The sequence below is a fragment of the Boleophthalmus pectinirostris genome, unplaced genomic scaffold, assembly GCF_026225935.1.
Source record: "Boleophthalmus pectinirostris isolate CB_2022bp ecotype Guang Dong unplaced genomic scaffold, ASM2622593v1 HiC_scaffold_3, whole genome shotgun sequence".
NCBI lineage: Eukaryota > Metazoa > Chordata > Actinopteri > Gobiiformes > Gobiidae > Boleophthalmus > Boleophthalmus pectinirostris.
The window spans coordinates 9,976,865-10,002,379 of record NW_026571299.1 but is presented as its reverse complement, the minus strand read 5'-3'; the positions used below and the strand labels follow the sequence as shown (position 1 = coordinate 10,002,379).

Genomic DNA, 25,515 nt, shown 5'->3' with positions numbered 1-25,515 from the left:
GTGAAATCAAAATGAAATAATGATATGGCAGGGCAGTCCATTTTGCCAAAAGTTCACAGAACCTTTCCTGAAGCTTTACAATGATCTTGTATCAGAACAAGTATAAGAGCACATAGACTATACGCCCATGGACCACTATGGAACCTACCTGGACCACTGAGGGATTACACAGATATAAGACCACATGGGAATATGAAAGAAAGTACTATGATTTAATGTTGAAAATTCTATTAAAGAATAGCTAAAGAAAGAGTGGTTATTATAATGACATAGTGGTACTGGAATCATTATTGAGTAGTCTCTTCCTTAGTATTGAAAGACTGAAATTTGAGTACCATGACAACAATGCAATTAATCCTTGCCTGATACATTACCACTTGACCAAAATTTTCTTAAATCTTGGTAATTTTTATGTGTGCATAAATGTATGTGTGCATAAATGTATGTGTACAAACTTTCCTAAAATGAAACTTGAAACTGAAGAAACTGAAGATTTTTTATTTTTCTTTTTAAGTTGGTGGAACTTGGTACATTGACCCGTCTTCAGATCTTGAATTAGGCTCGGCCTGAGTTGCACCTGGACCTTCTGAAGGGTGACTTGTAATTAATGAAGCTAACATAGAACATAGAATATAGCATATAGAATATAGAATATAGAGTATAGAAGCTAGGCCACTTCTGGACTACATGGATAAAAATGGGCATAGGCTCAGGATTTATTTCCTTTCTGTTTCTTTTTGATTCCTTGGTTTCATTTTCTCAGAAATGAAAGTAGCAGTCTCATCACTATATAAATCTCTATCTCTCTCTCTATATAAATCCCGCCCCCCGTCTCTCTCAGAGCACATAAAAGAAGCCCTGCCCTTTCAAAAACAGTCACTTCTGGATCTTCACGCAGGTGAGTTCAACATTTCTATAATCTAAAACAGGGATGATGCTTTAAATCGGACTATAGTAGCTAATATTTTACTTAACCACTAAATACTGAATTATGAAATTGTTCTGAAATGTTAAAGTAAACTAAGAGCAATTAAAAGTAATAAGAAATGTGATTTGTTTCACATTTCAATGAAATTTGCAGGTCTAAAGTAACGATCTGGTCATTACTCTCGCTCCTTCTTATCTCTGAGTGAAAACAAAGCAGAGAGCAGCTCCAGACATATGAGACGTGTTATTCTCCTGATGATGTGGTGTTCAATAACAACTTGGCTCTTTTGAATGGTTCTTTAAAGATACACTGTGTAACTTTTCTGATGGAAGGCCGTCCGCTCGTCTTCATAGATATGCTATTACTGAAATGTCCCATAGTATGACATTAAAAATCTGTCTCCATGGATTCAAGGAGGTGATGCCACAATGTCGAGTGACAGGTCAGATATGTGGAAACTGCTCTCAGTTTTTCAAGACAATAAAATCCCCTATAATTAAAAATAAATGCAAGTTATACAAGTTTAATGCAATACTGTGGAACATTTCAGTAAAAAAATTACACAGTGCACCTTTTAAACCTGATCGGTTGGAGCCGGAGCTCGCATTTAAAAACACCTTAATCTGTTTCTGTCAAAATGTTTTGCTTTTTAATATTGATTAACAGTGAATCAACATGAGTATCAGTATAGAAGTAGGGAACATGAATGAGAGCTTTGTGCACAGAAAACATATTTGTCATCAGGAAAATCAGTTTCAATAATTATTATTATTGCAGTACAACATTTTATTTAGATTATGCATAGTCCAATGATCTGCATCTGGTTTGTTTTTGCCAGGCAGCCTGTGTAAATCATCTGACCAGACACATCACAGCAACATCACGTTACCACTCTGAGGAAGACCACAGTGAGCAGCTGAAACTATCAGGTATGAAAACAAATATGAACAAACAAATATGTGTTATGTGTTTATATATATATATATATATATATATATATATATATATATATATATATATAATATATATATATATATATATATATATATATATATATATATATATATATATATATATATATATATATATATATATACACACACACACACACACACGGTGCATTTTGGTGGTGGTCATCTTGTCAGCAAGGAGGATGACTTCCCTAGTGTGCTCTAGTTTATAAATGAAACAACTCCAACAACATGATATAAAAGCCCAGTGAGTCATCTCAGATTTGGCTGAAAAAATTTAGAAAAAATTACCAAATGAAAGAATCTCAAATTTTAGCTCAAACCCTTGAGTCGTTCCTGAGTTATGGCCCGTTGAAATTTTGGGGCCATGCTCACTTTTTCTGAAGCGTTAATTTATAAGCATGTTTGATATTGTAGATTCTATTATTGTAGATTCTTGGTCATGGATTCTGGATCTGTTGTCAAATGTTGAGTATCTTTATTAAGGGGGGAGCTGTGAGCCCCCAAAATCTCACATTTCTTTGCCGCTCATTTTTTTTTCAATTTTTGAAGTCCAAGATCTATTTACTCCAAGCAGATGTTTACAAACTAACAGTTGAACCTGAATATTTGAGAGAATGACCACTTCTGACAACAGTTTCACACTTTTCTGAGCTTTCATGTGGATGGTGTAGAGCCCCATATATGATAACAGACCAAATGCGACCTTTTTGGCCCCTTTTTGGACCCCATGTGGGCACAGTTAGATGTTGATAAATTTTTTACCAGAGAAACTTTGGCATATTCTGATTAGTTTAAAGTAATAAAACCTCTACTATTAACTTCCTTCATTTCAAATGGAATTTTTGAAAATTAACTCTCATTGATCATTTTTGGTGGAGCTTAGGTACTTTTCCACCTGTGAGCAAGGTTAAATTACCTTTAATAGACTTAAACACTATTTGCTTGTTATAAGGGAAGACAACTTGAGATTATTTGTGGTACATTGTTTGTGATGTTTTGGTGGCACAGTAAAATGCTCGGCTGCAAGGACCAGTCTTCAGGCAACTGACAGCAATCAAATATTGACCACACTCTAGATGTTTGAGTGGGCTTCACAAAACATAAATAACGTGAGGTTTTTCTTTGTAAGCTCTAAAAACATTACAAACCATGACCTTACTTCCAAACTAAAGAGCCCTACAGCAAGGCAAAGACTGTGAATGGTACTAGACCACACCACAGATTCATTCCGGTGTCAGATGGTAAATTAAAAATGAGGAGAATATCTCAAGATAATTTATGTACTGAAGTGTCAGTATCTGAAATACAAAATGAGATTGTGTAGATATCTCTCTGTACCAGCCAGGTCAATACTATTTATGACATCAGTATTTTCTGCTTAGGTTGTTTTTCACACTGATTTTTTAAAATGTAATTTCTAGCAGCTGAACAAATAACCAACCAAATTACTGTATTTTGGTAACTTTGTGTCAGTATCAAATTTTTCCTTGTTAATGTTACGGCCTTCTTGTAATATTTTTCTGCAAAAATAATATACATATGGTGATACTGAAAGCCATGGTTATAGAATCAGAGACTGTGTGAGTTAACAGGCAATGAGTATTCCATTTGTAATTTGCCTTTGATCAGTTTCCATGAATACGATCTTAACTTTTGTTGCTTTACTTATACATCATGAAAAGCTGTTTCTTTGTGAGATAATTATCTTCCTCAAATAAAAATAGAATAAATAATGCAAACAAATCTTTTTTTCATAATTTTGTACAGAGTTAATAGCTGAATTACTTTTTTTTTCTTTTCCAAGCAATGTCCCACAAATATTCTCCAATTTTCCTCCCTTATAACAAGAAAATAGTGTTTAAGTATATTAAAGTAACTGAACCTTTCTAGCAGGTGGAAAAGTACCTAAGCTCCACCAAAAATGACCTGTGAGAGCTCATTTACCAAAATTCAGTTTGAAGGACGATGAATGAATAAGTTATTAGTAGAGGTTTTTATTACTATAAACTAATGAGAATATGCCAAAGTTTCTCTGGTAAAAATTTGATCAACATCTAACTGTGTCCACATGGGGAACCAAGGGTCCAAAAAGGGGCCAAAAATGTCGCATTTGGTCTGTTATCATATATGGGACTCTACACCGTCCACATGAAAAGCTCAGAAAAGTGTGAAACTGTTGTCAGAAGTGGTCATTCTCTTAAATATTCAGGTTCAACAGTCAGTTTGTAAATACCTGCTTGGAGTAAATAGATCTTGGACTTCAAAAATTGAAAAAAATAAATAAAATTGAGCAGCAACCAATTGTGAGATTTGGGAGCCCACAGCGCCCCCCTTAATAAAGATACCCAATATTTGACAGCAGATTCCATGGATCCAGAATCTACAATAATACAAATTTCAGCTTCCTAGATCTATTTTTAATGAAGATATTGTCTCTCAAACATGCTTATAATTTAAGGCTTCTGAAAAAGTGAGGATGGACCCAAAATTTCAATGGGCCGTAACTCAGGAACAACTTAAGGGATTGAGCTAAAATTGAGATTCTTTCATTTGGTGATTTTAGACATTTTTAGACATTTTTTCAGCTAAATCTGAGATGGCTCATAGGGGAGATTCCTTGAAAAAGGCTGATTTCATACAGACTGACCCAGGTGTAATAGTTTTCTAGCATATAGCAATCCAAATTGTCTCATTCATTTGTGCATTAGTTGAGCATGCAGGGTTTTTTTTGTTTTTTGTTTTGTTTTTATTGATCACTGGCTGCTCCCTTCATAGTGCCCAGTGTACTTTAAAATTATACCATTTGTGCAAACAAGTGAGTACAGAAAAATTCAAATTTTGTTTGTTTTCAGGTTTTTGCTGGAGGGTCTCATCAGAAGGATTCACTTTTGATTATTTAAGGGTGTTAAGGTATCAGTCCTCATCCAACTCTATTGCACGACTGGACATTATAATACACAGCACAATGAAAGCAAGAACCAAATCTGTGCAGTGTTGTACTTCTTTGTTTAATAGGAAATCAAATAAAATGGAAAATATGGAACCAGAACAAAAAACAGAAGACAACAGCCAATCAGATGAAAACTCAAATATTAAAAGTCCCTCAAAAGAAAACCTAGGTGTTAATAAGGAATCAGAAGAAAGCCTAACTAAAGAAAGAAGCTAAACTAAAGAAAGGCCTAACTAAAGAAGCCCTAACTAAAGAAGGCCTAACTAAAGAAGAAGAAGCCGAAATCGATGACAGCCTAACTGAAGAAAGCCTAACTAAAGAAGCCCTAACTGAAGATGGTCAAACTGAAGAAAGCCAAACTGGTAAAGGTCAATTAGAAGGAAGTTCACCTCTTAAAAAACAATCAGAGGCCCTAAAACGTCTCCCTGATGCAGTTAGAGCCAAAAGCACTTGTCTAGAATCCAACACATGGCAAGTTCCTGTTTATCAAGTTCCTCTGGAAGAAGAACAGATAAATGTCGATGGCTGCAGATGGTTCAGATTTGGAAAAGATGACATGAAAACAAATCGTACCATAATGGTCATGGGAGCAACAGGAGCTGGAAAGTCCACTCTGATCGATGGCATGATCAACTACATTTTAGGAGTTCGATGGGAGGATGAGTACCGCTTTAAACTAGTCAAAGAAGTTCAGAAGGAAACTCAAGCTGTAAGTCAGACATCTGAGGTCACAGTCTACAAACTCAACTACCGAGATGGCTTCCAGATAAACTACTCACTCACTATCATAGACACGCCTGGATTTGGAGACACCAGAGGGATAGAGAGAGACAGACAGATCACAGAGCAGATCCGTAACCTTTTCACATCTGAATCTGGAGTTTTTGAAATAGATGCAGTGTGCTTTGTAGTCCAGGCCGCTCTGGCGAGACTCACCCCCTCACAGAGATACGTGTTTGACTCTGTGCTGTCAATCTTTGGCAAAGACATCGCAGAAAACATCAGAGTTCTGGTGACGTTTGCAGATGGACAGCGCCCCCCAGTTCTAGAGGCCATCAAAGCATCTGGGGTCCCATGTCCCCTTGAAAAGGGAAATCCAGTTCACTTCAAATTCAACAACTCTGCTCTGTTCGCCAGTAATAACTCTCCTACAAAAGAAGAGGATGAAGATGAGGAGGAGGAAGGATTTGACCACATGTTTTGGGACATGGGCAACAAAAGCATGAAGAGATTTTTTGTTGCTTTGAGTAAAATAGAAACTAAAAGTCTGACAATGACCAAAGAGGTGCTGACAGAGCGAAAACAGCTGGAGAACCTGGTGGAGAATCTTCAGAAGCAGGTCCGAGTTGGTCTCTCTAAACTTGAGGAGATAAAACAGACTTCCCAAATAGTGGAAACGCACCAGGCCGAGATCAGCCGGAATAAAAACTTTGAATATACCGTCACTGTCACTGAGCCCGTCCAGATTGATATTTCTGGAACAGGCATCTTCATCACCAACTGTCAGCAGTGTCATTACACATGCCATGATAATTGTGCATATGCAAATGATGCAGATAAAATAAAATGTTGTGCAATGAGAAGATGGAAAGTGCACTGTATGTCCAAACAAATGCATCTGGAATGTGCATTTTAATCAGAAATACAAATGGGAATACAAACAAGTAACAAAGAAGGAAACTATTAAGGAACTGAAGGAGAAGTATGACATAGCTAAAGATGCAAAAAATACTGTTGAGGCTTTGCTGGACAAACTTGAAAACAGATTATGAGATGTCCAAGATGAAGTGACAGTGTTAATAGACGAGTCCTCTGCCAGTTTGAACCGACTGAAGGAGATCGCTCTGAAACCAGACCCCCTCTCTACTCCAGATTACATTGATGTGCTCATCGAAGGGGAGAAATCTCAAGCCGAACTGGGCTGGAAAGAAAGAGTAAAGTCACTAACAGCGATGAAAGAGAAAGCAGAGTATATGGACAAAGTCAAAAAAGGAGAGGTTCTACTCGAAAAACCCCCAACACAAAAGCCAAAGAAATCCTTCATGTCCAACCTGCCCAACCTGCCCAACCCGCTCAACTACATACCAAGTTTTTTAAAGAAATAAGAGTTCTCTCGGATCCCACTGTACTCAGTTAATTCTGATAGATTAGAAAATAAATAAAATGCACAATGTCAGGCTTGTAATTGTGGCTTTTAAAATACAGTGTAGGCATGTGATCTCAAAACTCTGAGGTATCTATGTAATCATCTGACTTCACAAAATCAGACTGTTAACACAAACATTAACTTTTAATTAACGTGATTTTCTTTGCTGATTCATCAAAAAATCTGTATTGTTATGAAAGCAAAATTATGTGAGAAGAAACTGCTAATTTATTGTTGTGGTTTATATTTTATTTTATTTCATGAGACAGTGACAGTGCACAGTCTACATTAACCTTAACAGCAGAGATGCATGTACCAGGTTGTAGCACCAATGCCAATTTACACCTGTCGTCCCTGGGCAGGTTAACTGATTGATTGTATTTAACTGGAGACCTATGTAGCATGTTTTGGGTTTATATATGCTTAAAATGTTTTTTGCAAAAATTGTATTGCTGATAATGTCATTAAATCTGATTAGAAGCTGAATTCTGTCTTACATGAGTTTCATTTCATTAACTTTTCTGGTGGAGGGTCTGTACAGAGCCATATTAAACACACACACACACATACGTCTTGTCAAAAATAGTACACATAAACAAGGGCATTTCTCAGATGTAATTTACACAGATTGGGATCATGGGGAATGAACAGTCATGTAATCTTGATTTGTTCTTCATTATTATTATTATTATTATTATTATTATTATTATTATTAATGAGTTATGCGTGGCCATTTAACATTTTCAAATGAATAATATTATGTGACCTGTACCAAATGAACTAGTACATGTACCCAGGAATCTAGGTTCTAAAGGAGGAAAGAAGGTGTAATAAATCTGGACCGGAGTTTGAAATGACAAAAGTGAACAAAATTTATTAAACAAGATCAATACCCCCACATATTACCAGTTTACCCCTATGTAAATCAGTCCTTTGTTAAAACAAATTAAAATCTGTTTCTGTAAATAAGTTCTGATTTGTACATAGTTATACATTTTCTCCAGTTGTTTTTATATTTTCACACAATCATGTAAATAACAAATTTTCACTGTATCATGTAATTAAGGTCAATGTAAAAATAAGATGAAGCTAGCATAGCATTTTAACACACTCACCGGAGAACAAGACCAAACAAAACTTGGATAAATCTTCTTCTCCAGAAACTTTTGCAAATTGATTTTTCTCTAAGAACCAGAAACAAGGTGTTATTTAACCATTTGAGCAATATTTTACCACAATTTACACAATATAGCTTACGTGTGCTGTCCAATTTTTTCACAAGATGGCGGTACATTTGCAACAGAACCTACAGCACCATCTACTGGACGCATATGATACGGCACAATGAAATTTAAAGGAACACACTTCCAGATTAATAAGTAAAACTTGAATGGATTACACATACAAATTTAAGAAAAATATATTAAATTTTGGGCTGTGAATGGGCTGCTTTTCTCCATGGACATATTATTGCTTTGTGAAGAATGTTTCACAGTATGGCATTAAACCTTTCTATCTTCATGGAGACAAAACCAGACCAAGTTACAGGTCAGATCTGTGGAGAGGTGACCCCGCTCACAGTCAGAATGTCTGTTTTTCTAGGTATTTTTGAGCTATAAAACCACCTGTAATTGATTAAATATAAGGTAGAGCTGTTTAATGTCACACTATGGAACATTCCAGGCAGAGCAATGACCATAGAAACAAGCAGGTGACGTAGCCTCTACCAGAAAAGTTACATAGTGCACCTTTAAGAATACAGCATATGATTTAGGGCTGTAGTCGACAAAATTTTGCTTGACTGTCCTGCAGATTAGTCGACTAAAAAGGGCACAGGGCAAAAGTTTTCAAAACTATTCCATATCTCTATGAATCTGACCCAAACTGCACTCATGTATGTTGTATATTTATAGTATTTTAAATTAAAGGTGCACCATGTAACTTTTTGGTTGGGGGTCCGTCACATTCTTGTTTCTTCAGTTATGTCATTGCTCTGCTTAGAATGTCCCACAGTATGACATTAAACAGATCTTTTTTACATTTATTCAGTTACAGGTGGTTTTATAGCTCAAAAATACAGAGAAAAACAAACATTCTGACTGTGGGCAGGGTCGCCTCTCCACAGATCTGACCTGTAACTTGGTTTAGTTTGGTCTCTATGAAGATGGAAAGGTTTAAAGCCATACTGTGAAACATTCCAGACAAAGCAATAACATCTCCATGGAAAAAAGTTTTTGATCAAAGTTACACAATACACCTTTAAGTATTAGGAAACAATGTATTTACATAAAGACAGATTCAACTTTTTAAGCTCTAAACTCCTTTTTACATATAAATAATAAAAAATGACAATCTTCAACTCACCTTATTCACTAACTTCTCTGTTGTGCTGCAGTCCCATATAAATCCTTATGATCTAAATCAGCTTTTCAGAGCATTTGATCATGTTATAACTGTTCCCCCTTCTCATTGACTCTGGAAGTTGTATTTGGAGTGACTGATCATGCCGTTTTCACCGCCACTGACATACGGCCACTGCTCTCTACTAACTTCGTTCTACAATTTTATTTTCTTAATCCGTGATAGGAGTTGCATTTGGCAGCATAGCATAACCGTTTTGGTAGAAAAGAAAAAAAATTAAAAAATTTAAAAATTGGTGCTCGCTATTGTGATGTCCATTGAGTTTCCGGTGGTTACGGATCTGTTAGTGTTGAAACATGTCAACATGTGGAAATGTGGGCGAACCTTGCAAGGACCCAGCTTTAATAAACTTAATATTTAGTTTGAATGCAGTATCCATGTTTCTTTTGAGTGCCTATCATTTTGTTAAATCATCCCAAAGGTATCTAAAAAGCAATGCAAGTGTGTTCGGTCGTTTGTGTGCAAATGTATCAATAACTGTGCTGCCCCGAACTGACACGGCTCGTTTGCTTTGATTCCAGTTGAAACATGAAATACTCGTTGTGAGTTGCAGATAGACAAACCTCTCACTGCTTTCCTTTAGTGCGGACGAGTCCATAAATCCACATTTCCACTTCAGACAGGACGGAAAGGAAGCCACAGAAGAACCTTTACATTTTATTTAGACAGCACCTCATAGACCCTGGGACAGTTGACTGTGCAGGTGCCTGTACGTCTGTCTGCAGAGGACGGCTTTCTGTGGTGTGCGCGATATGAGCCATTTACACAACAGATCCATAACTCCAACTCTGTTCGTGATGAGGTTTTTGGCGACGTCAGTTCCCATTGGGCACCGCGTCTTTCTCAACCAATAGTCTGCTTTTTTCACAACACTTTTCTTCATGTGTGTGGTGATTTGATCAGAATATGTGTCAGCGGCGCATTATTGGTCCATTTCACCTCCACACCTTGCTCCAACCATCAGAGCTGTGTTTACAGCCCCCTGCAGCTGGATTTTACCTCCACTGCTCTCACCTGCTTCAGCAGCATTTGGACCCTACGACTAAACACAATATCAAACATGTCTGACCTCCCTGTAACTGTACGATCAGGTGTCATGTGTTTATCGTGAGATGACTGAAGCCCATGACCCCTGGACACTGCACGACACTGACGCACGGAGGAGCCGAAATTCGGCCCAATTATAAAATTGTAGTGCAGCTCAAGTTCGTGTCAGCTTTACTTTGGAACTTTCCAAGTAATCTTTTTTACACGCCTTTTCTATGGGTCATATAACAAGGAATATTAAAATCAATACAAGAACTGACTTCAATCACAATAAGTGTTTTGCTGTTGACAGTGAACACATTTTCATAAAGTCGGAATGTGTTTTTTTGCTTTGATGCGATCATATAATGAGTAACATGGAACAATACAATAAAGATAATAATAATTAAACTGATCACCAGTGTGTTGACCTGTTGAACAAAGTATGTACCCAGCCACACCTTTTATAAGGAAAAACAACACACAGCCAGAACAGCCAATTTAAAACCAAAATTACATAGCTATCATGAGGTGGAGGAGGAAGTAGATTCCAGTGTTAATACAGTTCCTGAAACATGAGCCAAAAGCTCAACATGTACAATGTAAAAATCAGTGCCTGTATATGTTTTGTGTACTCTGCATTTCCAAGGCAATAAAGCAAAGATTTTATTTATTCACGCTATTGTACATCACAATTCACTTGTAAACAGTAAAATGAAAAACTACAAAATTTCCTAAAATGAAACTGCAGGAAGACCATGAAGTCCCAAATCTATATTAAATTCAAGAACACCAAAAAAAGTATTAAAGTTTAATGAAATATTTCCTTCCTGATTCCTTAATTTCATTTTTCATGAATTAAAGTTTAGATTCGGCTCTTCTTCTCTCTTGATGAATCCCGCCCCCGTCTCTCAGAGCACATAAAAGAAGTCGTGCCCTTTCAAAAACAGTCACTTCTGGATCTTCACACAGGTGCGTTCAACATTTCTATAATCTAAAACAGGGATGACATGTTTTAAATCGGACTATAGTCACTAACATTTTTCTTACCCACTAAATACTGAAGACTGATCAGGAATAATTTGCAAACTGTTATGTAAATTATGAAACTGTTCCGAAATTTTTAAGTAATTTAAGAGCAATTAAAAGTGATATCGAATGTGATTTGTTTCACATTTTGAGAAATCAATCAAATTTGCACGTCTAATGTAACGATCTGTTCATCACTCTCACTCCTTCTTCTTTCTCAGTGAAAACAAAGCAGAGAGCAGCTCCAAACATATGAGACGTGTTATTCTCCTGATGATGTGGTGTTCAATAACAACTTGGCTCTTTTGAATGGTTCTTTAAAGATACACTGTGTAACTTTTCTGATGGAAGGTCGTCTGCTCGTTTCCATAGATATGCTATTACTGAAATGTCCCATAATATGACATTAAACATCTGTCTCCATGGAGTCAAGGAGGTGATGCCACAAAGTCGAGTGACAGGTCAGATGTGTGGATAAGTGGCCCTGCTCTCAGTTTTTCAAGACAATAAAATCTCCTATAATTAAAAATAAATGCAAGTTATATAAGTTTAATGCAATACAGTGGAACATTTCAGTCAAAAAGTTACACGTGGTCGGTTGGAGCCGGAGTTCGCTTTTAAAAACACCCTAATCTATTTCTTTCAAAATGTTCTGCTTTTTAATATTAACACTGAATCGACACGAGTATCAGTATAGAAGCTGAGTAGGGAACACGAGTGAGAACTTTGTGCACAGAAAACATATTTGACATTAGGAAAATGTGTTTTTATTATTATTATTGCAATAAAACATTTAGATTATGCATAGTCCAATGACGTTCATCTGTTTTGTTTTTTCCCCAACAGCCTGTGTAAATCAGCTGACCAGACACATTAACACTCTGAGGGAGAGCATAATGAACAACCACAACTTTCAGGTATGAAATTAAACTAAACATAAAAAACAAAAACAAAAAAAGTAAAATACATATTAAAAAAAATAATAATAAAAAAAATAAAAAATAAATAAGAAAAACATTCCCATTTTCAGTCTGAACCATATATATATATATATATATATATATATATATATATATATATATATATATATATATACATACATATATATATATGTTTATATATATTAGGGCCGGGTACGTTAATGCATTAATTTTGCGTTAATTAATTAAGTCATTAAAGCAGACAATTTTTTTAACACCATTAACGCAGTTTTTATTATTTATTTTATTGTAAACGTCTGTTTCTCACTGGCTTTTATTTTGAAAAAGTTCACCAGGAGTGTTTCTTTAAGTTTGACGTCTTTTCTTTACTATTTCACTTTTTTCTGACCACGTGAGATGCAACGTGTCTGAGCCTCCGCGAGCCGCAGGCCCGGCGTGGGTTCAGCTGCAGGCTCCAGCTCTGGCCGGACCAGCCGTGCGCTCTGAGCTGAGCTTGTTTCTTTAGCGCTGCAGAGTAACTGATTTACCCAGATACCTTTGGAAGAAAAAATGTGATTGGTCCATTTCCATTCCATTATATTAACCCTTTGTTTCCCAAGAAATATCAGTCCAAGTTTATAACAATGATCTAGAAATTATTATTAGTGTTGTGTTTATAACTCACTGCATAAAATTATAAATAAATATTCAAAAAATATATTAGTAGTACAAAAGTCCATTCAATATTTTTTCTTGAGCCTTCAGAATACCTTGAAGGCTCTGAGGGTTCCCCTCTGAAAGAAATGCTGTTTGCAACAAATGTCTGGCTCTTTCTTTTGCATTTCCAATAAAAGTGCTCTATACTCTACTTTTGAATTCATAAATTGCTTTTGCGTATAACAAGCAATTAATTGTGATTATTTTTTTAATTTTTGCCCAGCCCTAATATATATATATATATATATATATATATATATATATATATATATATATATATATATATATATATATATATATATATATATATAAATAAATATAAATAAAATATATATGTGTGTGTGTGTGTGTGTGTGTGTGTATGTATGTGTGTGTATATATATATATATATATATATATATATATATATATATATATATATATATATATCTTCAAACAGAGGATAAACCAGCACATTCATGCAGCAGGAGGAGGAGTTGGAGGAGGAGATTTGAACCGACTGAAGGAGATCGCTCTGAAACCAAACCTCCTCTCTACTCCAGATTACTTTGATAGGCTCATCAAAGAAGAGAAATCTCAAACTGAACTGGGCTGGAAAGAGAGAGTACAGTCACTAACAATGATCAAAGAGAAAGCAGAGTATATGGACAAAGTCAACAAAGTAGAGAGCCAAAGAAGTCTTTCTTTAATCGGTTTTAGAGAGATTTCTCAAAAAAAAAGTGAGTTCTCCGAGCATCACACTGTAGTCAGGTCATTCACATATGTTAGAAAATAAATAAAATGCACAATCTCAGGCTTGTAATTGTGAGTTTTAAAATACATTGCAGGCAATCAGTTGTTCACATTTTTCATGTTAATCAGATTAAACGTTGCTTGTAATTTTATTTTTATTTTTTTTTACTGTAAAATGTATTTGTAATCTGTGATATACCTTCTTTAATCAAGATTAAAAATATATATTGTTTTAGCATATCTTGCATTCATTTAATCCCCAAAAACTCTGAGGTATTTATGGAATCATCTGACTTCACAAAATCAGACTGTTAACATAAACACTCACTTTTTATTAACTTGATTTTCTTTGCTGATTCATCCAAAAATCTGTATTGTTATAATAATAAAATTATTATGTGACACGAAACTACTAATATATATGTTTAAGATGGTTTTGCAAAAACTGTATTGCTGATAACATCATTAAATCTGCTATGAAGCTGAATTCTGCCTCACATGAGTTTTGTTTGTTAAAAGTGTACTGTGTAACTTTTCTTGTGGAGGGTCTGTTCAGAGTCGTATTAAGCACACAAACACATACACACGCACACACGCACACACACACACACACATGCACGTCTTGTCAAAAATAGTACACATAAACAAGGGCATTTCTCAGATGTAATTTTCGCAGATTGGGATCATGGGGAATGAACGGTCATGTAATCTTGATTTGTTCTTTATTATTATTAGTATATTAGTATTAGTATTATTAGTAGTAATAGTATTAAATTTGTGTTAATGACGAGTTATGTGTGGCCATTTAACATTTTCAAGTGAATAACATATGTAACCTGTACCAAATGAACTAGTAAGATATGAATGGTACATGTACCCAGGAATCTAGGTTCTAAAGGAGGAAAGAAGGTGTAATAAATCTGGACCGTAGTTTGAAATGACAAAAGTGAACAAAATTTATTGAAAATTTTCTTCCATATCCCCTAAATATTACCAATTTAGCCCTATCTAAATGAGTCCTTTATTCAAACGAATAAAAATCTGTTTCTGAAAATACGTTCTGATTTGTACATAGTTATACATACATACATAGTTATTTCTCCAGTTGTTTTTTATGTGTTCACAGAATCATGTAAATAACAAATTTTCACTGTATCATGTAATTAAGGTCAATGTAAAAATAAGCTGAAGCTAGCATAGCATTTTAACACACTCACCGGAGAACAAGACCAAACAAAACTTGGATAAATCTTCTTCTCCAGAACCTTTTGCAAATTGATTTATCTCTAAAAACTAAAAACAAGGTGTTATTTAACCATTTGATCAATATTTTACCACATTTTACCCAATACAGCTTACGTGTGCTGTCCAATTTTTCACAAGATGGCGGTACATTTGCAACAGAACCTACAGCACCATCTACTGGGCGCATATGATACTGCACAGTTAAATGAAATTTAAAGGAACACACTTCCAAATTAGTAAGTAAAACTTGAATGGGTTAAACATACAAATTTACGAAAAATATATTTAAAGTTTGGGCTGTGAATGGTCGGTGCCACTGGCCCATATGGAAAATCCGGCCTTGGTCCATCAAACACATTTCTCCATGGAGATATTATTGCTTTGTCTAGATTCTAGAATGTTTCACAGTATGACATTAAACCTTTCTATCTTCATGGAGACCAAACCAGACCAAGTTACAGGTTAGATCTGTGGAGAGGCGACCCTGCTCACGGTCAGAATGTGTATATAACACATTTAACATTTAAATCCCACTGCTTGCCAAGCACATTTTTCTTCTTCAGCACCTATCAATATCTTATACAATCACATCTTTAGATACTTTTAAAACACACTACATAGTGCTGTCAAGGAAATTCTGCTCACAAGACAATTCTGCTCAAAACACTCAGAACGACAAAGAGTAGTTTATACTTGCGCGCAAGGAGAGTTGTGAGGCTGTCTGTCGCTTCCTGCCCTACTCTGCCTCACCCCTCTCCGAGCAGCACTTTAATTTGAAAATCATGGAACAGATAAGGTACATTTCATGACATCACATGTTATCTCATGACTAACAATCTTCAACTAAACCGCCCTCCCATTTCACACTTGATTACATATCTCAATGACAGTCTCTTACGTCAGAGTTTCCCAAGGCCTTCAGTTCAGCATATGATGGGACAAACCCTAGTTGTTTACGACCATGGCAGATTAGCTTAATATGTCTGCTGACTTGTTTTTATGTTCAATATATCTCGAAAACAAAACGCCAAAGCAATGTTGATTATATCATGATTAATATTTAAATGATTCACCCTTTAAATGATTAATACTTTAATGAAAGAATTACATATATAAATGAGTAACACTTTAATGAGACTTTAACCAATAAAAAATACATTTATATATCATAAAATTCTCTAACAACTGCTTTAGCTAATCTATTTCAATGTAAAAAGGAAAAAAGAACCTGTATCTCCTTATTGTGACTGGGCTTGCATCTCCACAAACCTGACTCTGAAACTGGTCTTACAGTGGGCGATTTTGTGCAACTTCAAAAATTATTCCCAAACTCACACTGTGAGATTGAATCTCACATGAAGCTCACAAGGGGAGTGGTCACACTGTACGAATGGACACACACACTGACCTCACACTGTACGAATGGACACACACACTGACCTCACACTGTACGAATGGACACACACACTGACCTCACACTGTACGAATGGACACACACACTGACCTCACACTGTACGAATGGACACACACACTGACCTCACACTGTACGAATGGACACACACACTGACCTCACACTGTACGAATGGACACACACACTGACCTCACACTGTACGAATGGACACACACACTGACCTCACACTGTACGAATGGACACACACACTGACCTCACACTGTACGAATGGACATACACACTGACCTCACACTGTACGAATGGACACACACACTGACCTCACTGTACTGGACATACACACTGACTCACACTGTACGAATGGAACACACACTGACCTCACACTGTACGAATGGACATACACACTGACCTCACACTGTATGAATGGACACACACTGACCTCACACTGTACGAATGGACATACACACTGACCTCACACTGTACGAATGGACATACACACTGACCTCACACTGTATGAATGGACACACACACTGACCTCACACTGTACGAATGGACACACACACTGACCTCACACTGTACGAATGGACACACACACTGACCTCACACTGTACGAATGGACACACACACTGACCTCACACTGTACGAATGGACACACACACTGACCTCACACTGTACGAATGGACACACACACTGACCTCACACTGTACGAATGGACACACACACTGACCTCACACTGTATGAATGGACACACACACTGACTCACACTGTACGAATGGACACACACACTGACCTCACACTGTACGAATGGACACACACACTGACCTCACACTGTACGAATGGACATACACACTGACCTCACACTGTACGAATGGACACACACACTGACCTCACACTGACGAATGGACACACACACTGACCTCACACTGTACGAATGGACACACACACTGACCTCACACTGTACGAATGGACATACACACTGACCTCACACTGTACGAATGGACACACACACTGACCTCACACTGTACGAATGGACACACACACTGACCTCACACTGTACGAATGGACACACACACTGACCTCACACTGTACGAATGGACACACACACTGACCTCACACTGTACGAATGGACACACACACTGACCTCACACTGTACGAATGGACACACACACTGACCTCACACTGTACGAATGGACACACACACTGACCTCACACTGTACGAATGGACACACACACTGACCTCACACTGTACGAATGGACACACACACTGACCTCACACTGTACGAATGGACATACACACTGACCTCACACTGTACGAATGGACACACACACTGACCTCACACTGTATGAATGGACATACACACTGACCTCACACTGTACGAATGGACACACACACTGACCTCACACTGTACGAATGGACACACACACTGACCTCACACTGTATGAATGGACACACACACTGACCTCACACTGTACGAATGGACACACACACTGACCTCACACTGTACGAATGGACACACACACTGACCTCACACTGTATGAATGGACACACACACTGACCTCACACTGTACGAATGGACACACACACTGACCTCACACTGTACGAATGGACACACACTGACCTCACACTGTACGAATGGACACACACACTGACCTCACACTGTACATGGACACACACACTGACCTCACACTGTACGAATGGACACACACACTGACCTCACACTGTACGAATGGACACACACACACTGACCTCACACTGTACGAATGGACATACACACTGACCTCACACTGTACGAATGGACATACACACTGACCTCACACTGTATGAATGGACATACACACTGACTCACACTGTACGAATGGACACACACACTGACCTCACACTGTACGAATGGACACACACACTGACCTCACACTGTACGAATGGACACACACACTGACCTCACACTGTACGAATGGAACACACACTGACTCACACTGTACTGACACACACACTGACCTCACACTGTACGAATGGACACACACACTGACCTCACACTGTACGAATGGACATACACACTGACCTCACACTGTACGAATGGACACACACACTGACCTCACACTGTATGAATGGACATACACACTGACCTCACACTGTACGAATGGACACACACACTGACCTCACACTGTATGAATGGACACACACACTGACCTCACACTGTACGAATGGACACACACACTGACCTCACACTGTATGAATGGACACACACACTGACCTCACACTGTACGAATGGACACACACACTGACCTCACACTGTACGAATGGACACACACACTGACCTCACACTGTACGAATGGACACACACACTGACCTCACACTGTACGAATGGACATACACACTGACCTCACACTGTACGAATGGACACACACACTGACCTCACACTGTACGAATGGACACACACACTGACCTCACACTGTATGAATGGACATACACACTGACCTCACACTGTACGAATGGACATACACACTGACCTCACACTGTGACAACACACTGACCTCACACTGTACTGAAACACTGTACGAATGGACATACACACTGACCTCACACTGTATGAAGGGCATGGGGCAGAGGAGGGCTGAGTGCAGGGCTGTGGACATGTTTGACTCTGCTTTCAAACACATGTTTAAACTCCCTAAACATCATAGAAGTATGTTAGCAAACCTTTGGCATTGTTAACTTTAGCACTGATTTGTTAAAAGCCTGAGGCTTTTTTCACAACACTTTTCTTGTCCTCGTGTGTGTTGATTTGATCAGAATATGTGTCAAAGGAGCATTATTGGTCCATTTCACCTCCACACCTCGCTCTACCCATTGGAGCTGTGTTTACAGCCCCCTGCAGCTGGATTTTACCTCCACTGCTCTCACCTGCTTCAGCAGCATTTGGACCCTACGACTAAACACAATATCAAACATGTCTGACCTCCCTGTAACTGTACGATCAGGTGTCATGTGTTTATCGTGAGATGACTGAAGCCCATGACCCCTGGACACTGCACGACACTGACGCACGGAGGAGCCGAAATTCGGCCCAATTATAAAATTGTAGTGCAGCTCAAGTTCGTGTCAGCTTTACTTTGGAACTTTCCAAGTAATCTTTTTTACACGCCTTTTCTATGGGTCATATAACAAGGAATATTAAAATCAATACAAGAACTGACTTCAATCACAATAAGTGTTTTGCTGTTGACAGTGAACACATTTTCATAAAGTCGGAATGTGTTTTTTTGCTTTGATGCGATCATATAATGAGTAACATGGAACAATACAGTAAAGATAATAATAATTAAACTGATCACCGGTGTGTCGACCTGTTGAACAAAGTATGTACCCAGCCACACCTTTTATAAGGAAAAACAACACACAGACAGAACAGCCTATTTAAAACCAAAATTACATAGCTATCATGAGGTGGAGGAGGAAGTAGATTCCAGTGTTAATACAGTTCCTGAAACGTGAGCCAAAAGCTCAACATGTACAATGTAAAAAACAGTGCCTGTATATGTTTTGTGTACTCTGCATTTCCAAGGCAATAAAGCAAAGATTTTATTTATTCACGCTATTTTACATCACAATTCACTTGTAAACAGTAAAATGAAAAACTACAAAATTTCCTAAAATGAAACTGCAGGAAGACCATGAAGGCCCAAATCTATATTAAATTCAAGAACACCAGAAAAAGTATTAAAGTTTAATGAAATATTTCCTTCCTGATTCCTTAATTTAATTTTTCATGAATTAAAGTTTAGATTCGGCTCTTCTTCTCTCTTGATGAATCCCGCCCCCCTGTCTCTCTCAGAGCACATAAAAGAAGTCGTGCCCTTTCAAAAACAGTCACTTCTGGATCTTCACACAGGTGCGTTCAACATTTCTATAATCTAAAACAGGGATGACATGTTTTAAATCGGACTATAGTCACTAACATTTTTCTTACCCACTAAATACTGAAGACTGATCAGGAATAATTTTCAAACTGTTATGCAAATTATGAAACTGTTCAAAAATTTTTAAGTAATTTAAGAGAAATTAAAAGTGATATGGAATGTGATTTGTTTCACATTTTGAGAAATCAATAAAATTTGCACGTCTAATGTAATGATTTGGTCATCACTCTCAGTCCTTCTTCTTTCTCAGTGAAAACAAAGCAGAGAGCAGCTCCAAACATATGAGACGTGTTATTCTCCTGATGATGTGGTGTTCAATAACAACTTGGCTCTTTTGAATGGTTCTTTAAAGATACACTGTGTAACTTTTCTGATGGAAGGTCGTCTGCTCGTTTCCATAGATATGCTATTACTGAAATGTCCCATAGTATGACATTAAACATCTGTCTCCATGGAGTCAAGGAGGTGATGCCACAAAGTCGAGTGACAGGTCAGATATGTGGATAAATGGCCCTGCTCTCAGTTTTTCAAGACAATAAAATCTCCTATAATTAAAAATAAATGCAAGTTATATAAGTTTAATGCAATACTGTGGAACATTTCAGTCAAAAAGTTACACGTGGTCGGTTGGAGCCGGAGTTCGCTTTTAAAAACACCCTAATCTATTTCTTTCAAAATGTTCTGCTTTTTAATATTAACACTGAATCGACACGAGTATCAGTATAGAAGCTGAGTAGGGAACACGAGTGAGAACTTTGTGCACAGAAAACATATTGGCATTAGGAAAATGTGTTTCAGTAATTATTATTATTGCAATATAACATTTAGATTATGCATAGTCCAATGAGGTTCATTTGTTTTGTTTTTTTCCCCGACAGCCTGTGTAAATAAGCTGACCAGACACATCACAGCAGCATCACGTTACCACTCTGAGGAAGACCGTAATCAGCAGCCGAAACTGTCAGGTATGAAAATAAACTAAACATAAAAAACTAAAAAACTAGTATGTGACAGAGCGCCTGTGTTGCCCCGTCATCTCCCGACTGGCGCGTCTGCATCTGGCCAAAGAGCGCGCACGATGCTTCCTTCCCTCCCCGTTTTGCGGAGCTAAGCTCCGATAGACTGGTTTATGCAGGACCGCTCGTGTGTCTCGCGGTCCTGTTTTTCCCCAACATCTGAACGGTTTCCCGGCTAGTGCGTTCGAGGGGGCACACTCGACGCCAACGCTGCTTTCCTACCTGCGGCAGCCTCCGCGCCGTTCTCGAGTTTAGGGCCAAACCGAGGCACTTCCTGGTTGTGCTTTAAATAGCGCATAGTGGCGCGCTCAAGGGGGACATGTGATCATGGACTCAACCATTGTGGTCTATTTGGGGGCATTTGTGGGTTTTTGAAGTTGTTTAATGGAACTTATGTTAACCTTATGAGGGGTTCTTTAAGTTATTTTTATTATGTTTATTTCCAAGTTGATTTGTGTTCCTCAATACAATTTTGCTTATGTTAATTCCTTAAAACCCCATTTTCGTTAATTGGTTAGCCCGGGGGGAGGGGCTAAGGGGGTATAAAAGGAGGGAGCTCCAGTCATTTGTGAGTGGGTATTTGGCCTGACTACGTGGGTGCTGGCAACTGTAAGTGATTAGTGTACATATGTTTGTAAATACTTCTGTCTACCACCTCATTTTTTTTTTTGGTCACTGTAAATATTTCACTCTGCACTTGGAGCTGTGGTGCGAATAAAAACCCACTTAAGTGAAGTTTTTTTGACTGAGCCATCATTTTTACATTTATTTCAGACGAACCCGTGACATTTGGTGGCAGTGGTGGGATGGCCAGTCGACGGAAGCGCACACAGCTCCCTGGAAGACGTGCAGGACTGCGCTCGCAAAAGCAGGAAAGGGCACAGGAATTAGCAGTGGATGATGGAGCCTGGGCGACAGAGGAAGAAGACGAAGCGGGTGCTGCTGCTCCAGTCCCGCAGGCAGCATTAGGCCCAGGAGAGGAGTTGCTGACTGTCATGAGGACCTTCCTGGAGGGACAGCAGAGGAGAGAGGAGGAGTTTCTGGCAGAGCTCAGAGGTCTCCGGGCTTCATTGCCAGCCCAACAACCAGAGCAGCTGGAGACTGAGCGGAGGCCAGCTGCACCTAGCTCGGCACCAGCCAGCACCGCGTCACCATCTGAGGGGTCTACAATGAGTCTTAGGCTGGACCTACCCACACCAGCTCCTCGGCGTCGCTGCAGCTCGTCCATGAATGTGCCAAGGGCAAGTGAAGAACATCCACGAGCGGAAAGCAGACTGTATGGGGACCCTAAGATCCCACAGTACCTGGCGGGAGAGGATATTGAGAACTACCTGCTGCGCTTTGAGCGTATCGCCAGAACATGGGGTTGGCCGGAATGTGAGTGGGCATGTCGTTTGGTGCCTCTACTCACTGGAAAGGCGTTGGAGGCATATACGGCTATGGACGAGGAACGGGCACACTCCTACCCGGACCTGAAGGCAGCCCTCCTTACCAAGTTTGACGTCTCCCCAGAGACTTATCAGCAGCAGTTCCGGTCCATGGCAATCCCACCTGGAGAGAACCTAACAGAGACTTACCACCGTTTAAAGGGGCTCTACCGACGATGGATCCGGCCAGAGCAGCACACTAAGGAGCAAATCGGGGAGCAGATTATCTTGGAGCAGCTGCTACGGGTCCTCCCGGCAGACATTCGCACCTGGGTGAAGGAGCACGAGCCAACAGAGGGATTAGCTGCGGCCAAGCTAGCGCTGCAGTACCTCAATGCGCGGAGGGGAGGCCCAGCTGCCTACCCAGGGGGCCCTGGTCGGCAGCCTTCTTCTCAACCCAGACCGGCAACCAGAGTCAACTCCCACCTGCCTGGAGATCCCAGCCCTGCACCCAGCCAACGTGGTCCCGGTAAGGAGCTTGTTTGTTTCTACTGTCAGCAGTCAGGTCATAAAGCTTCCCTGTGCCCAATCGAAAAAGCTAAACTTAGCGGGGCATGTTATACCCCACGTGCTGAGGATGTCAGTGCTGGAGAGAGGCGGCAGTGTTACAAGGAGGTTACTATTAATGGTGAACCCGTGACAGCTCTGGTTGACTCTGGTAGCTTGTCAACCCTGGTCCGAAGGGACGTCGTGCCTACAAGCATCGTAGATTACAGCAGGCAGGAAACCATTTTGTGTGTACATGGTGACTGCCATTCCTACCCTACTGCTGATCTGACAGTGACTGTGGATGAACAACCGTATTTGTTGTCGGTGGGGGTGGTGGAGAAGTTACCAGTAGCTGCCATCCTGGGGTGGGATCTACCTGTGCTGATCGATGTGTTGCAGGAAGGGGGAGCTAAAGTCAGTGACTGTGGCAGGGGGTTTTCGGGTCCTGTGATCACCCGTGCGCAGGCAAGGACAGGGGTCCAATCTCGAACCTTTTTCTACCCTGGACAGTGAGTTGTTTGAAGGGGGCACAAAGGGGCCTAGGAAGTCACGCCGCCAGTGGCGCATTGAAAAGGGACTAAAGTCGAGGGAGCCAGACTTTAAGGCAGGATTGATGTGGGAGGTGCCAGAGGACATTGGGGCCTTACAAAGGCAGGATGAGACTTTGAAGCCAGCATTTGCCAGAGTAGTTGAGAGGCCCGATATGGCAAAAGGAAGCAGGGAGTGCTATGTTATTGACAATGATATCTTGTATGCAGTGACTGACGGTGCCAGGCGCCTCGTGGTTCCCATGTCGTGTCGACCACTGGTCATGCACCTGGCACACACCGTGCCTTGGGCTGGTCATCTGGGTCGACAAAAGACTTATTTGTGTATAGCTTCTCGCTTCTATTGGCCCTCCATGTATGCGGATGTACAAAATTTCTGTAAAACCTGTCCCACCTGTCAGAAAACGTCCTATGTCCGCCAATCTGACCGTGCCCTTCTCCAACCTCTGCCCGTGATTTCCACCCCATTTCGCCGTATAGCCATGGATATTGTTGGCCCATTAGTGCGGAGTAATGACGGACACCAGTACATCCTGGTGCTGTGCGATTATGCCACCCGGTTCCCCGAGGCGTTCCCCCTGCGCACCGTCACTGCCCCGGCGGTGCTGCGTTGTCTTGTGCAGTTGTTTTCCAGGGTTGGTATTCCGGATGAGATCGTGACCGACCAGGGGACGAACTTCACCTCCAGACTTCTGCAGCTCTTCCACCGGCAGCTGGGAATCTCGGCGATCAAGACCACTCCATACCACCCTCAGACGGATGGCTTGGTCGAGCGGTTCAACCAGACCCTAAAGAGGATGCTGCAGAAGTTCGTGGCTGATACCGGACGAGACTGGGACTAGTGGCTGCCCTTTCTGCTGTTTGCCTACCAGGAGGTTCCTCAGGCGGCCACTGGTTTCTCCCCGTTCGAGTTACTGTATGGCTGGGATGTCCAGGGACCATTAGACCTGCTGCTAAGGGGCTGGGAAGCTCCCACAACCACCAGTGATCGCAGTATGGTCCAGTTCGTGCTGGAGATGAGGGACCGCCTGGCCAAATACCGGGAGGAAGCCGAGGTCAACCTACGAGAGGCCCAGCAGTCCCAGAAGGCATGGTACGACCGTCAGGCCAGACACAGAGAGCTCCAGCCTGGCCAGAAGGTTCTGCTCCTCCTGCCATCCTCCACCAGCAAGCTACTTGCCAAGTGGCAAGGCCCCTACACAGTTCTCCGGAAGATGGGCCCTGTGACCTACGAGATTCACCACCCGGACAAGAAGAAGGCAAAGCAGACTTACCATGTTAACCTGCTGAAGGAGTGGAAGGAAGCTCCAGTAATCCCGGTGCCCGTGGCGTCCCTGCTGGCGACGGAGGTGGACAGCGAAGGGGAGGAGGAGTCCACTCTAGCCGACCTCCGCCAGCCTGCTGAACCGGCCCTCAACCATCTCTCCGCTGACTAGTCCAGCCAGCTGATCCAGGTCTTCCAGAGAGTCTCCAAGCTGTTTGCTGCTAACCCGGGTAAGACGGTCCTGGTCGAGCACGTCATCCGTTTAAAGGACAAGGGCCCGGTCCGCCAGAGGTCCTACCGGGTTCCACAACATCTGGTGGCACAGCTCCTGAAGGAGGTGGAGGAGATGCAGCACCT

At 40.1% G+C, this 25,515-nt stretch overlaps 2 protein-coding genes across 2 annotated transcripts; both read left to right on the top strand.

Annotated features, from left to right (window-relative positions):
- Positions 1-847: 847 nt before the first annotated feature.
- On the top strand, positions 848-6,607 carry LOC129411020 (uncharacterized). The gene is made up of 4 exons (XM_055160526.1): positions 848-898; positions 1,767-1,857; positions 4,755-5,047; positions 5,082-6,607. Exons 3-4 carry the CDS (start codon positions 4,868-4,870, stop codon positions 6,486-6,488), a joined length of 1,587 nt encoding a protein of 528 aa, XP_055016501.1. The 5' UTR covers positions 848-898; positions 1,767-1,857; positions 4,755-4,867; the 3' UTR covers positions 6,489-6,607.
- Positions 6,608-22,236: 15,629 nt separating this feature from the next.
- On the top strand, positions 22,237-23,862 carry LOC129410969 (uncharacterized). Its single transcript, XM_055160275.1, has one exon. The coding sequence runs from the start codon at positions 22,237-22,239 to the stop codon at positions 23,857-23,859; it is 1,623 nt and encodes a 540-aa protein (XP_055016250.1). The 3' UTR covers positions 23,860-23,862.
- The last annotated feature ends 1,653 nt before the right edge of the window (positions 23,863-25,515 follow it).

Coding starts and splice junctions, on each gene's coding strand:
- LOC129411020 (XM_055160526.1), top strand. CDS start 4,868: ATGAAAGCAAGAACCAAATCTGTGCAGTGTTGTACTTCTTTGTTTAAT. Junction 5,048..5,081: donor ATAAGGAATCAGAAGAAAGC/CTAACTAAAGAA, acceptor CTAAAGAAAGGC/CTAACTAAAGAAGCCCTAAC.
- LOC129410969 (XM_055160275.1), top strand. CDS start 22,237: ATGGCCAGTCGACGGAAGCGCACACAGCTCCCTGGAAGACGTGCAGGA.